The 13548-nt window shown below is 59.4% G+C and overlaps 1 protein-coding gene across 2 annotated transcripts in view; it reads left to right on the top strand.

Annotated features, from left to right (window-relative positions):
• CROCC (ciliary rootlet coiled-coil, rootletin) overlaps nucleotides 1-13548 on the top strand; it is a 45249-nt gene that overhangs the window by 13768 nt on the left and 17933 nt on the right. For both annotated transcript variants that reach the window (XM_058718933.1, XM_058718935.1), the window contains 13 exons: nucleotides 66-162; nucleotides 835-918; nucleotides 1357-1590; nucleotides 2335-2534; nucleotides 4414-4596; nucleotides 5941-6085; nucleotides 6728-6874; nucleotides 7266-7496; nucleotides 8620-8813; nucleotides 9096-9223; nucleotides 10373-10542; nucleotides 12361-12540; nucleotides 13292-13426. In XM_058718933.1, the coding sequence (XP_058574916.1) occupies nucleotides 66-162; nucleotides 835-918; nucleotides 1357-1590; nucleotides 2335-2534; nucleotides 4414-4596; nucleotides 5941-6085; nucleotides 6728-6874; nucleotides 7266-7496; nucleotides 8620-8813; nucleotides 9096-9223; nucleotides 10373-10542; nucleotides 12361-12540; nucleotides 13292-13426 (2128 nt within the window). The remainder of the gene's footprint in view (nucleotides 1-65; nucleotides 163-834; nucleotides 919-1356; nucleotides 1591-2334; nucleotides 2535-4413; nucleotides 4597-5940; nucleotides 6086-6727; nucleotides 6875-7265; nucleotides 7497-8619; nucleotides 8814-9095; nucleotides 9224-10372; nucleotides 10543-12360; nucleotides 12541-13291; nucleotides 13427-13548) is intronic.

The raw sequence follows: 13548 nt of genomic DNA, 5'->3' as shown, positions 1-13548 counted from the left end.
CTGGTGGGTGTGAGGAGAGGCTGGGGTGGGTCTCGCATTCACCTCTGTCACTGCTCTTCTTCCAGAGTGACAGAGCTGGCCCTGACAGTGGAGCGCCTTCAGAACCAGAATCTGGAGAAGGATCGGGTCAACAAGGCCCTTACTGAGAAGCTTGAGGCCCTGGTGAGATGCACCTGACCCTGAGATGTGGCAGGGTGGGATCGGGAGGCCGACCACACCCACAGATGAGGGCCATGTTTGCTAGGGCCATCCCTAGCATTCCATTCCGATTTGGTTTCACCCTCCCCCCCCCCCCCCCATTAATTGAGCACCTAGTGTGTGCCAGGCTTAGTGGTAAGTACATTCACCTCCTTTATCCCATTTCATTCTTTCAGCAGCCCTGTGGCATGATCCCCATTACACAGATAGGGAAACTGAGGCCCAAGGAGAGATACTGTCTAGAGTCTCAGAGCCAATAAGCTGGGGCTTGAAAAGATGCTTGTGCCCTGCTAGCACAGGGCTCCTTCTCTAGGAACTGAGCTGCCTCCCCACCAGAGGGACACCCTTCAAGGGTACTGCCTGGGTTGGTCATCCTCTGTGTGGGGCCTGGCCTGGGTCCTATGTCCGGCTCTCCTCCAATAGGCTGTGTGACCTATATAGTGACACTGCACTTCTCCGGGCCTGGTCTGTGTATTGAGGGCACGGGGGATGCCATGGGGTCTACCAAGCATCTGGCCTCTGAGCAGGGCCTTAGAGGCCACCTGATGGGTGGGGAGCCAGGGAGGGAGAATAAGGTGGAGATTCAGACTAGGGCAGAGACCCTGACCATCCCTTGTCTCCTCCACACCACTCCAGGAATCCCTGCGGCTCCAGGAGCAGGCGGCCCTGGAGACAGAGGACGGAGAGGGGCTGCAGCAGACCCTGAGAGACCTGGCACAGGTGGGAGGTGGGAAGGAGCCCTGGGCAGGGAGGGGCCGGGCAGTCTGGGGCCACCACGTCCTCTGGTGGCCTTGCGCTGAATCGCAAGCGGCTGGGGGCCCTGGGGACCCATGCTGCTGTTGGACACCCCTGCCAGCTGAGCCTGGCCTCTACCCCGAGGGGAGCCCCAGTCCGAGATGGGGAGGCGCTGCAAATTCCAGGCCCATCTGGGAGAATCGCCCAATGTCGTCTCGGCAATACACGGGAGAATAGCCGGCGGGCTGAGGCCTGTGAGCCAGGGCGGGTGGAATCGGGAGGACCTGTAGGAAGGGAGCTTAGAATGTGCGGCGGAGCGCGGAAGCCGGACACGGGGCACCCGCCACCCCACTGCGTCGCCTGGGCTTCTTGGTCCAACTAACCCGCGGCCCCCTCCTCACTGGCCTGGCCCCCCCACCTCAGGCCGTCCTGTCGGACATGGAGAGCGGTGTCCAGCTAAGTGGCTCTGAGCGCACGGGGGACGCGTCGGACGGCAGCCTGCGGGGGCTCTCGGGCCCCCGGACCCCCTCCCCGCCGCGACGCTCCTCGCCCGGCCGCGGCCGATCCCCGCGCCGAGGCCCATCCCCGGCCTGCTCCGACTCCTCCACGCTCGCCCTGATCCACTCGGCCCTGCACAAGCGCCAGCTGCAGGTCCAGGTAGGCGGGGCACCAGCGCCCTGGGGCGGAGCCAGAGTCCCGGGGGCAGGACTTGGGGCATCTGGGGCGGAGCCAGTGTTGTGGGGGTGGAGCTAAGGAGGGGGCGGGGGGGAGGGAGGAGCCTGGGCTGGACCTGAGCATTTTGGGTGGAGCCAAAACCCGGAGTTAGAGCTACTGAGTCAGGTCCCATGGAGGTGGGTGAGAACTCTGGGGCAGATCTGAGTCCAGAGTGGGAGGTGCTTGGGCAGCTGGGGGCGGAGCCTGGGGCAGAGCTAGAGTCCTGGTACCGAAATTAGAGAAGAGGTTCCGGGACAGGCAGAGCCAGGACCCTGGGAAAAGGCCTGGGGGGGAGGAACCAGTCTAGGATGAGAGGAACGGGGGGAGCTAGGGGCAAGGAGGAGTCTGGGGGAGAGTCAGAACCAGAATGCAAAGGGGAGGAGCCTGGGAGCCCTGGGATAGTCAGAACCGGGAAGAGGTCGGAATGTGCTAGGTGGTTTGCCTGGAGCTTACTTAGGTCAGTGTGTCTGAGGAAATGGCGGTCAGAGCCCCGGCAGAGCACTCGGAAGCGGGGTGGGGGCACAGTGAACGGGAGCGGAAACCTAGTCTGGAGGGCTTAGCCCCACTCTCCTGCCTGAGGCTTAGGCCACAGAGTAGGCTGGGTGTGTTCCTGGAATGAGCAGAGAGTAGGGGGCGCTCCGGGAGCTTCCTAGGGCTCCCCCAGGCTCAACGGTTCCCATGCCACAGGACATGCGTGGGCGCTATGAGGCCAGCCAGGACCTCCTGGGCACCCTGCGGAAGCAGCTTAGTGACAGCGAGGGTGAGCGCCGCAGCCTAGAGGAACAGCTGCAGCGTCTTCGGGACAAGACCAACGGGGCCACCCAGGCTCATGAGGATGCCCAGCGTGAGGCCCAGCGTCTGCGGGGCACCATTGACCTTCTGAACAGGTGCCTGAGAGGTCAGAGGTGGGGGCCTGGATCTAATGCCAGCCCGAGCCTGTAAGCATGTGGATTGCACTTACATGGTCATAACTGGCCATATGTCTGTTAAAATTCAAATTAATTGAGGGCATCTGGGTGACTCAGTCCATTAAATGTCTGACCCTGATTTCGGCTCAGGTCATAATCTCACAGGTTGTGAGTTCGAGCCCTGTGTCAGGTTCTGCGCTGACAGCACAGAACCTGCTTGAGATTCTCTGTCTCCCTCTCTTTCTGCCCCTCCTCTACTCCCTCTCTTATCTCTTTCTCTCTCTCAAAAATAAATAAATATTAAAAAAAATTAAATTAGGTAAACATTTTAAAAAGTAAAAGTTCAGTCCCTCAGTTGTCCTTGACACATTTTAAAAGCTCAGTAGCCACAAATGGCTACAGAACGTTTCTATCATCCCAGAGAGTTCTAATGACAGTGCCATTTAGACTCTGTCATTGGAGATCTTTGAGACAAGAAATTACCCACTCTTAGCTATCTGGTTATTTTTGTTGTTGTTGTTGTTGTTTGCTGTTTCTCCTCAATGTAACTGCAGAATTAAAAGTTTGAAAAAGGAAGGGGAGGGGTGCCTGGATGGCTCAGTTGGTTAAGCATCCGACTTTGGCTCAGGTCATGATCTCATGGTGAATGAGTTCGAGCCCTACGTTGGTCTCTGTGCTGTCAGCTCAGAGCCTGGGGCCTGCTTGGGATTCTGTGTCTCCCTCTCCCTCTGCCCTCCCCAGCTCGTGCTCTGTCTCTCATTCTCTCTCTCTCCCAAACACAAACAAACATTAAAAATTAAAAAAAAAAGAAAAAGAAACAAGAAGGGGAAATAAGAAGGCAGGACCTTCTCACAGCCTCACCTGCCTGTCCTAACCTCTGTTAGGGAGCACGGACTCTGCTCCCCGTTGTGTTTCCTGGCAGTGACGTAGATAAGGCTTCTAGTACACCTGCCACGTGCCAGGCTCATTGCCAAGTGCTTTGGGCAGATTATTTAAATTAGTCTTCCCATCAAACTCCCGCAGGTTGGAGCTGGGGCTATCCCGAGGTTGAAAGACTTGTCCCAGCTGACGCGGCAGTGTGGCTGGGGGTAGGAATTGGAACTCAGGTCCTTCTGAGAGCAAAACCCGGGCTCCCCATGCCTTGGAAGGAGGGCCTGATACGTGGCTGTGTTCACGGTGAACTCCTCATCTTGCATTCTGCTATTTTTATTTCATATATCATGTTACATGGTTTTTCCCACCCACTGCGGCCTTTGTGTCTGGTACACTTACCGGTTGCCCCTTCAAGTGAAGAGGCGGGCAGTGGAGGCTATGCCAGCGATCAGCCCTAAGCTGATGCCCAAGCTAAGAACCCCGGCTGGCTCGGAAGGAGGGGTGACATCCCCTGCTCCGTTGCTGTGACCACTGGCACTGGGGCAAGAGGCAACACTCTGTGAACCTCCAGAGTTCCCAGTTGCAGTCCCCTCCCTCCCTCGCTGGCCACCGTGTGCAGCTGGGCATACCCAGCTCTACTGGGCCTTCCAGAATTGAGGGGCATTTCCTGGTCATACAGACTGGCCCGTGTGTCCCGAGAGCCTAGCGTGGCCTGGTGGGGTTGTTGGGGGCCATGCCAGTGCCTCCATCCGTTCCCTTGGGTGGGCTGGGGGGGAGAAGGAAAGCTGGGTGTCCTCTGACGGGAAGAGTCCGCTCCAGGGAGATGTGGATGAAGTGAGTCATGCTGGGGCGGGGTCGGGGAAGGCTTCCTGGAGGCAGGTGCCTTAGAGGTCAGAGGACGGGGCTCACGGGAGGACAGCAGCACGGCCCTCTTGGCCGGGGAGAGCCGCCCCAGCAGCACCTTCGGCTCTCCCTCCTCCTCCAGGGAGAAGGACAGCCTGGCCCGCAGCCTGCAGGCGGCCCAGCAGCAGGCCGAGGAGCTACGGCAGGAGCGAGAGAAGCTGCAGGCGGCTCAGGAGGAGCTGCGGCGCCAGCGGGACCGGCTGGAGGAAGAGCGGGAGGACACGGCGCGGGACAGCGAGCGGACTCGCAGGGAGCTCGAGCGCAGGTGAGCGGCTTCTGGCCTCCCCTGCCCAGAACGGACCTTGGGAGCCCCGACGGTCCTCCCTGGGGGCCGGGGAGGACCAACGGTGTCCCAGACGTCCTACTGTCTTGAGGAGTCTTTGTGGCACCTCTCTGAGGAAGGGTCTTCTCACCAGCCCCGTTTCGGGAAACTGAGGCTCAGGGAGATACAGTCACTTACCTGGGATCAGAGGACTGCTATGAGGCAGGAGTGTGGACGGTGACAACAACGATAACTAAAATAGCAGTAGTAACACTAATATCATTGTTTAGGGGCGCCTGAGTGGCTCAGTCCGACTTTAGCTCAGGTCATGATCTCGAGGTTTGTGAGTTCGAGTCCCACGTCAGGCTCTGTGCTGACAGCTCAGAGCCTGGAGCCTGCTTCGGATTCTGTGTCTCCCTCTCTGTCTGCCCCTGCCCTGCTCACGTTCTCTCTCTCTCTCTCTCTCTCTCTCTCTCTCTCTCTCAATAATAAATAAACATAAAAAAATTAATATCATTGTTTAAATTGAAAGAGTAATCTAATATTACCAAGTATTAGACACCATTTTAAGCACTAAGGTTCTCTCTCTCCCCCCCTTTTTTTTTAACGTGTATTTATTTTTCAGAGAAAGAGAGCAGGGGAGGGACAGAGAGAGAGGATCCCAAGCAGGCTCTGTGCTGTTAGCGCAGGACCCGACGCAGGGCTCGAACTCACAAACCGTGAGATCACGACCTGAATCAAAGTCGGCCGCTCACCCGACTGAGCCTCCCCGGCACCCCTACACTGAGGTTCTCTTGTTCAGCCCTCATGGCAACTCTGCTGTAGGAGCTCTCATCCCCATTTTGTGGATGCTGAAACTGAGGCATAGAAGGGCCATGTAATTTGACCTAGGTCATCACACGGCTAGTTAGTAAAGAGCCGGGCTTTGAACCCAAGCGTTCTGCCTTCAGAGTTAACGTCTTGGCCACTGCACTGCCTCCTCCTCTGAGGCATAAGTAACAGTGCTGTTTAGTACCTTGTGGTAGAGAATATTGTTCTTGCTTCTGCAGACTGTTGGGGAGATATGTCAGGCACTGTTTTAAGCATTTCATGTTCAGTAGATCACATATCCTTATAACAACTTCATGAGGCAGCTGTTACCCCATTTTGCAGATGTGAAAACTGAGGCCCAGAGGCCCAGAGGCCCAGAGCCAAGAGTGGTGGGCTTGGCTGTCCTTGTGAGTGAGGCTCTGGCCTCCAGGGCTCCCGTCTCAGGCCTGGTCCCTGGCCTGTGCCAGCGCCGTCTGGCTGCGGGAGACTCTGAGCAGGGAAGTGACGTGGGGCACCCGCCCACCCTGTGTCCCACAGCCACAGACAGCTAGAGCAGCTGGAAATGAAGCGCTCAGGGCTGGCGAAGGAGCTGGTGGAGGTGAGGGAGGCGCTGAGCTGTGCCACGCTGCAGAGGGACATGCTACAGGCCGAGAAGGCCGAGGTGGCTGAGGCGCTGACCAAGGTGGGTCCCCGAGGCCCCAGGCCTTCTCCCTCTGGCCACACACTGCCCCCTGTTTCCGGCTGGCCTCTGACCCTGTGCACAGGCTGATCCCGGCCCCCCAGACCACAGGCTGTCCTCGGACCCCAGTCATAAGTGAACGGACCTCTATTAGTGGTCATGTCCTTGCTTTTCCAGATGCGTCTGGGGCAGTGCTGTTCAGGCCATCCCATCCCACCTCTGGACACAGGTCCTGGGGTCTGTGAGAGCTGGGGACACAGTCCTTGGCGGGTGCCTGCCCCACCCCTGTACTCTGGGTCTTGAGCAGTGTCCCCTTAGACCCCGCTCTGTGGGACCCTCTGACCCCCGCCCTGCCCTACAAGAGCTGGGGTTCCCTTGGCTCCCGCACAGCTCTGCTGTGTATGGCTTCTTTTGAGCAACTTCATAGGCAGCCGGCCTGTAGCGATTGTTTTCTGTCTCATGGTGTGTTTTCCCTCGCCCCCCACCCCGTCTCTGAGGGTGTTTCTCCCCACCCTCCCGCCTCCATGCCTCCACCCTCTCCCATCTCCGTGCCTCTGCACGTCGTTTCCTGCCTCTCCCCGCCTCTCCCCTCTCTCCATCTCTCCCATCCGGCTGTCTCTGGCCACCCTGGCCCCCACCCCGCAGGCAGAGGCCGGCCGCGTGGAGCTCGAACTCTCAATGACCAAGCTGAGGGTCGAGGAGGCCTCTCTGCGGGACTCCTTGTCCAAGCTGAGCGCCCTCAACGAGAGCCTCGCCCAGGACAAGCTGGGTCTGAACCGCCTCGTCGCCCAGGTATGCCGTGTGCCCGCAGGCCGCCCACCGTGTGCCCCACTCAGAAGCCCTACTCACTGCCCCTCACCCTCGCTGCATATCTCCCTGTACACCTCTGGCCCTGTACCTGTCGGGACAGGTCCTGGTCCTGTCCTGTGCCTGGTCCATCTGTGCCTGTCCTGGTCACTGCCTCTCTTTCTGTGTCTGTTCTGACTCTGTCTGTGTCTTCTCTCTCGTGGTCTGAGAGAAAAGAAGCTCCGTGGGCCCTCCTCCCTGCTGCCTCCTCCTCAGTGTCCCCACACCCTTTCCCCCGGGGTAGGTGGGTGGGGGGTGGAGAGGAGGGGGCGTCCGCGGTCCTTCCACTGGTGGGGAGGGGCTGAGCTGAGCCTCCGGCTGGTTTGCTTGCACGCAGCTGGAAGAGGAAAAGGCGGCCCTGCTGGGCCGGCAACGGCAGGTGGAGCAGGAGGCCTGCTTGGCACGGGAGGCGCAGGAACGGCTGGAGCACCTACGGTTAGAGCAGGAGGTGGAGCAGCAGGGCCTGGAGGGCTCCCTGCGGGTGGCCGAGCAGGCCCGGGAGGCCCTGGAGCACCAGCTCCCCACGTTGCGCCAGGAGCGCTGCCGGCTGCAGGAGCAGCTGGCCCAGGTGGGTGTAGGGGGGATGGGGATGGGAGCGAGGAGGGGGAAGGGGTTTCAGCCTCCCAGCCTCCTGCATCCTGGGATCCAGGGGATAGCTCCCGGGCCTAGGAGCGTGATTCTGGGTTTAAGTCCAGCCCTCCCTTTGCTAGCTGGGAGCCCTCTGTCACGTGGGGCTAATAGTTCTTACCACAAAGTGTTGTTCTGAACAGCACAGTCGCGGAGGCACTTGGTGGACGGATCACCACCCGGTAAAAATTCATGATACGATACCAGATAGAGAAGTTTTGAATTGGCATCTTAGACTTTTGGGGACCCAGTGGGAAGGCACCTTAGGATTTCAGGGATCCAGGGGCCTTGATATAGTGCCTGTCCTGGAGAGCCCAGGTTCCTGGGAGGGACCTCTAGGCGATGGGCTACGGGGCACAGGACACAGGGCTCCAGGGCTCCGCTCTGTTTTGTGTATTCAGCTCCTCTGGAAATTTTCGGGCACAGAAAGCATTCTGGCACTCCCCAAACTGAGTGAGGACACTTATTATTTTATTTGAAAAGGAGAATGGGGGAGAGGGGCAGAGGGAGAGAGGGAGAATCTCAGGCAGGCCTCATGCTCAGTGCGGAACCTGACGTGGGGCTCAATCCTATGAACATGAGCTCATGACCTGAGCTGAAGTCAGGACGCTTAACCGACTGAGCCCCCCAGGCGCCCCTGTATTTATTTGTTTTGAGAGACAGAGAGAGAGAGAGAGAGAACGAGAGAAAATGAGTGGGGAGGGGCGGGGAGAGAGGGAGAGACAGAATCCCAAGCAGGCTCTGTGCTGTGAGCTCAGAGCCCAGGGCGGGCTCCATCTCACAAACCGTGAGATCATGACCTGAGCCAAAATTAAGAGTCGGACGCTTAACGACGCACTGAGCCACCCAGGCGCCCCCTGACGCTTATTTTGTATGCGTGTACATCGTAGGTCCAGAGAACGCTGTGATTTGTCCAAGTACACACAGCACACACAGCCTGAGGTTGAATCCAGGTCTCCCGCCTGCCAGGCCAGGCCCGGGTCGGGCTCAGGGTCGGGGTGCTGCCTGACGAGAAGCCGGGGAGTTTGGGGGAGTGGTACTCATGGTGCCTGGGTCGGGGCCAGCTCTCCCGGCAGCTGAGCGGGCGCGAGCAGGAGCTGGAACAGGCACGGAGGGAGACGCAGCGGCAGGTGGAGGCGCTGGAGCGGGCAGCCCGGGAGAAGGAGGCTCTGGCCAAAGAGCGGGCCGGCCTGGCGGTGCAGCTGGCCGCAGCTGAGCGAGAAAGCCGGACCCTGTCGGAGGAGGCCACACGCTTGCGGTAAGGCCTTAGGCTCTGCCCAGCCCACCCTGGGCAGGCGGGGGGACGGGGGGGAGGGGGGTCTGCCTGGGCCCGCCCTGGCATTGGCCCATGGGGGCAGTTACTTAGGAGCCAGGCTTGCCAACAGGTTCTAGCTAGGGCCCAGCCTCCCCCCAGGGAGCGTGGGCCTGGCTGAGCAGGTAGGCTGGCACCTGGCCCACGGCCGGCCACGCCCTGGGAGCCACAGTTTCCTGGGGCCCAGGAGGCTGAGTCCCAAGGCCTCAGGGATTGTATGTGCCGCAGCCTGGAGAAGGAAGCCCTGGAGAGTAGCCTGTTCGAGGTGCAGCGGCAGTTGGCGCAGCTCGAGGCCCGCCGGGAGCAGCTGGAAGCCGACGGGCAGGCCCTGCTGCTGGCCAAGGAGACCCTGACTGGTATGGGGGGCCCGAATCGGGGGTAGGGAACCCCAGGCTCCAGCCCGGTCTGTAACCCATCGGGTTCTGGGGGCTCTGGAGGTTGGGAGCACTGGCCCTGCAGTCTGGCTGACCTGAGTTCCGATTCTGCTTTTGCTACTTAGATCTGAGCTCTCTCGAGCAAGCCTCTTCCCTCTCTGGGCCGAAGGTTCCTCATTGGCAGTTAGAGGTGATAATGCTCCTCCTCTACAGCTGTTGCCAGGATGAGGCGAGAAAAGCGTGTGAAGGCCTTGGCCCAGGGCCTGGTTCAGCCAGCGGTGGCTGTTTGTCCTCGTCAGGGCACTTAGGTCTGAGTTCTCTGCAGAGCCACGGACTCTCTCGGCCCCCCACCCGCAGCCCCTCTTCCCTCCGCGTTCCCCACCCAGTGTCTCAACTCAGGGGTTCCTCTTACTCAACGAGCATTTACCAGACATCTACTTGGGCCGTCAAAATTAATTTTGCTGTCCACATCTACCTGAGCCAGACAGAACCAGGAAGGGGCGTGCTGACAGAGTCTCTGGTGGGCTTCCAACCCAGGAGATGGTTTTTAGATTGTTCCCAGTGGGGTATGACTTCCCCATGGTCACCTCCATTAGTGCTGACAGCCCAGCAAGTATGTTTATCGCAATCAGTCATTAAAGGAGACGCCTTATGGAAAGCCGTGCAGCTTTGGAAAATTACCTGACTTCCCTGAGCCTCCATTTCCTCATCTGTAGATTGGGCATGAGACAAGCCACGTAGGTGTGTTACGAAGGTGTGGTGAGAATATATCTCTCATGTGCCCAGCCAGGAGTTTGACCCCTTGTAAGCATTCAGTCAATAATTCAGTCAACCCCATTATTGCTAACCCCATTTTGCTAACCTCCCCATTTGGGGGAGGGAGGTCTTCCTCATGTCGTTTCGTTTCTTTGATGCCCTTCGCAGTCGACAGGGAGGGAGACAGGGCCAATAGACTCATGTGGCAGATGGGGAAACTGAGGCCCAGAGAGAGCAGGGAGCTTCTCCAAGGGAACTCAGCCTAGATCCCAGGGGGACCCTCGATCATCTGGGAACTTGCCCACGTGGCTCATCAGGTTTGAGTCTGCTGGCCCATGGGGAGGTTCTGACCCAAGGCTGTCCCGTCCTGTGCAGGGGAGCTGGTGGGCCTACGGCAACAGATGACAACTACAGAGGAGAAGGTGGCTCTGGACAAGGAGCTGATGGCCCAGAAGCTGGTGCAGGCTGAGCGGGAGGCCCAGGCCTCTCTGCGGGAGCAGCGGGCCGCCCATGAGGAGGACTTGCAACGACTCCAGCGAGAGAAGGTTCGGGCAGCTGGTTGGGGCAGGCGGGGCTCTGAACCGGTGTCTCCTCTGTGACCTCAGGCAACTCACCCTCCTCACTCTGCATCAGTCTCCAAATCTGTGAAACGGAACCTCATCCCTGTCCCAGGGGCCCTGAGGGCACCTGTGAGGATCCACTGGGGATGCCTTATCAAACATGCAGATTCCCAGGCCCCAAATCTGGTTCAGCCCTGGTGATCCTGATGCAGGGGGTCCACAGCCACATTTGGGAAACGCTGATCTAATGTATAGTAGGAAAGCACTTTTTTTTTTTTTTTAAGTTTATTTATTTATTTTGAGAGAGAGAGTGAGAGCGTGTGTGCAAGTGGGGGAGGGGCAGAGAGAGAGAAGAGAGAAGATCTCAAGCAGGCTCTGCACCATCAGTGCAGAACCTGATGCGGAGCTCGAACTCATTCACAAACCAACCTTGAGATCATGACCTGAGCTGATGTCAGACGCTTAAAGCTTAGCTTAACAGACTGAGCCACCTAAGCACCCCTGGAAAACACTTTCATTTGCTAAGAAGTGCTGTTTGCATACGAAAGACCACTCTGGGACCTGAGCACTTAGGCAAAGAGCCAGGTCACCAGAAGACCAAACAGAGCTATCTAAGAGCACTGGTTCTAGAGTTTCTTTGCCTGGGTTTGGACCTGATCTTGGTCATATATTGGTTAGGTTGCGTACGGCCTCAGTGCCTGTAACGATGGGGATAATGATAGTATAGAGTATTGTGAAGGTGAGGTGAGATAATCCATAAAAAGGGTTTGGAATAATGACTGGCACTTCATAAGTGCTCCATAAACGCTGGTTGTTATTACCATGGCCCTAAGATACTGTCCAGAGCCCCGTGTTGGACAGGGCTGCGTCTCTCAGCAGTTCAGGCTGTTGCTTTATGACTCCAGGGGCCACCCCATCGCGCCTAGAGTCGGTCGTCTTAGATTTGGGTGGATAGTATTTCCCTTCTCCAGCAGGGGGCAGCAAAGATTTGAAGAAGGGGCACCTGGGCCTACTTCTCGCAAGGTTGCTAGGGCCTGCTGCTGGGGCCGAGTACCCGCCTGGGACCACCAGGGGGCCGTTCTTTCTTTGCCTGTGGGTTCTACCTACTCGCCCATCCACCCAGTCCCCAGGGCGCCAGACTCCTGTGTCCTCTCTGACTCCTCCTGTGCCTTCTGGCTTGGCCTCTTAACATCACCGCATCTGTTCTCTTCTGTCGGGCTGCTCTGACATCCCCAGACCCCCTTTGCTCCCCACAGCCCACCCCGCCCCTCACTACCTCAGCCCCGATCCCCATCCCTCTTCCACAGCTTCCAAACCGCCCCTCGATCCGGCTCATCCCTGGCTTGCCCCGACCCTTCTCAGAATCAGCCCACCCCTCTCTACGGCCCACAGGGCCTGGTCTGGCCTGGCCGCTGCCCATGGCTCTGATGCATGTCCCCCTCGTAGTTCAAGCTCCAGTGACCTTAGATACAGTGTGTCGGGTCTTCTCTTCCCTCCGGGCCCGGGGCTGGACTCTGGGTTTGGGGTTCTGTTTCTCTCTTGACCTGACGGGACTGCGGCTCATCCGTCCTTTGGGAAGCGTTCTCTGGCCCCCGGGCCAGGCTCCTGCCGCTCCCTGGGGCGCACACAGCCCCGGCGCGACCCCGTCACAGCCCTTATCATTCACCCCACCTTGTAGTTGCCTGGTGGCCTGCCCTGCCGCTCAGGTTCTGGGCTACAAGTGGCTCTCGCTGGCCTGAGGTCGGTGAGGGGCCGCCTGAGTCCAGCCTTGCGGGTCACACGTGCCCGGGGCCTGGCCCACAGGAGGCAGCGTGGCGGGAGCTGGAGGCCGAGCGGGCCCAGCTGCAGGGTCAGATGCACCGGGAGCGAGAGGAGCTGTTGGCACGGCTGGAGGCAGAGAAGGAAGAGCTGAGCGAGGAGATCGCCGCCCTGCAGCAGGAACGTGACGAGGGCCTCCTCCTGGCCGAGAGCGAGAAGCAGCAGGTTCGTGAGCCCCGGGGTGGCCTCCGCTGCTGCCCCAGGGGCCCCTGTTCTCCCGAGGCTGGTCCCTGTTCAGCCGCTCAGTAGCTGGGAGCTGGGAGTCCCTCTCTGGGTCTCAGTTTTCTCACCTGCAGGATGGGGGGACTCCAGGGGTGTGTGTGAAGCATTGCTGAGACCACGTTCAGTGAGCCGTGCCTGGGAACTCCCGGAGCGGCTGTCACATTCGTGGCACTGTGAGCACTGGGTCCCAGAAAGCTGACCCACAGTCTGCCCTCCCTTCTGCCACTCCAGGCTGGCCATGGTGTCCCCGGGGCTGCCTTCTGAGCAGTCCCTGCGTTGCCCACGTGTAGCAGCTGAACCCTCCTCAAAAGAGCTAACTCCTGACTTTCCCATACCGTAAAGGAGACAGGCCTGTCCTTACTGGCTGTGTCACTCTGAGCAAGCCACTCTGCCTCTTTGAGTCCCTTTCCTCATCTGTAAAAGGGGAATAACGAAGGGCCAGGATTACCGTGGGAAGTTGGCAGGATTTCTAAGTTGTGTCCACGTCCAGACTTGCTGTTATGGCGGTCGTGCCCTTTTCGGGGGCTACGGAGGGGGTGAGTCCGCACCGCTGCCCCGGGTCCACCTGTGGTGACCCAGACAAGGCACCGAGCCCCCAGGGGGCACATTTCCCAGGGCAGGGTGGGGGAAGGGCCCAAGCGTGCCCCCATGACCAGCCGAGCCCCCAAGCCCTTTGCTCCCCGCCTCTGCCCAGGCCCTGTCCCTGAAGGAGTCCGAGAAGACGGCGTTGTCGGAGAAGCTGATGGGTACACAGCACAGCCTGGCCGCCGTCTCCCTGGATTTGGAGCGGCACAAGAGAGACGCCCAGAGCCGGCAGGAGCAGGACCGGGTAGGGCAGGCCAGGCAGGTGGGCCTCCATCCGAGCCAGGAGGCACCACCCTGCTTGGAGGGGCCCCCTCTCCCAGGCTGTGGGGGGAGCTTCAGCCCCTCCGTGGGGCCCCCCATGAGAGG

Source organism: Neofelis nebulosa, chromosome 2 (genome assembly GCF_028018385.1).
Source record: "Neofelis nebulosa isolate mNeoNeb1 chromosome 2, mNeoNeb1.pri, whole genome shotgun sequence".
In the NCBI taxonomy this organism is placed as follows: domain Eukaryota; kingdom Metazoa; phylum Chordata; class Mammalia; order Carnivora; family Felidae; genus Neofelis; species Neofelis nebulosa.
This window is presented reverse-complemented; position numbering and strand designations above follow the sequence as displayed.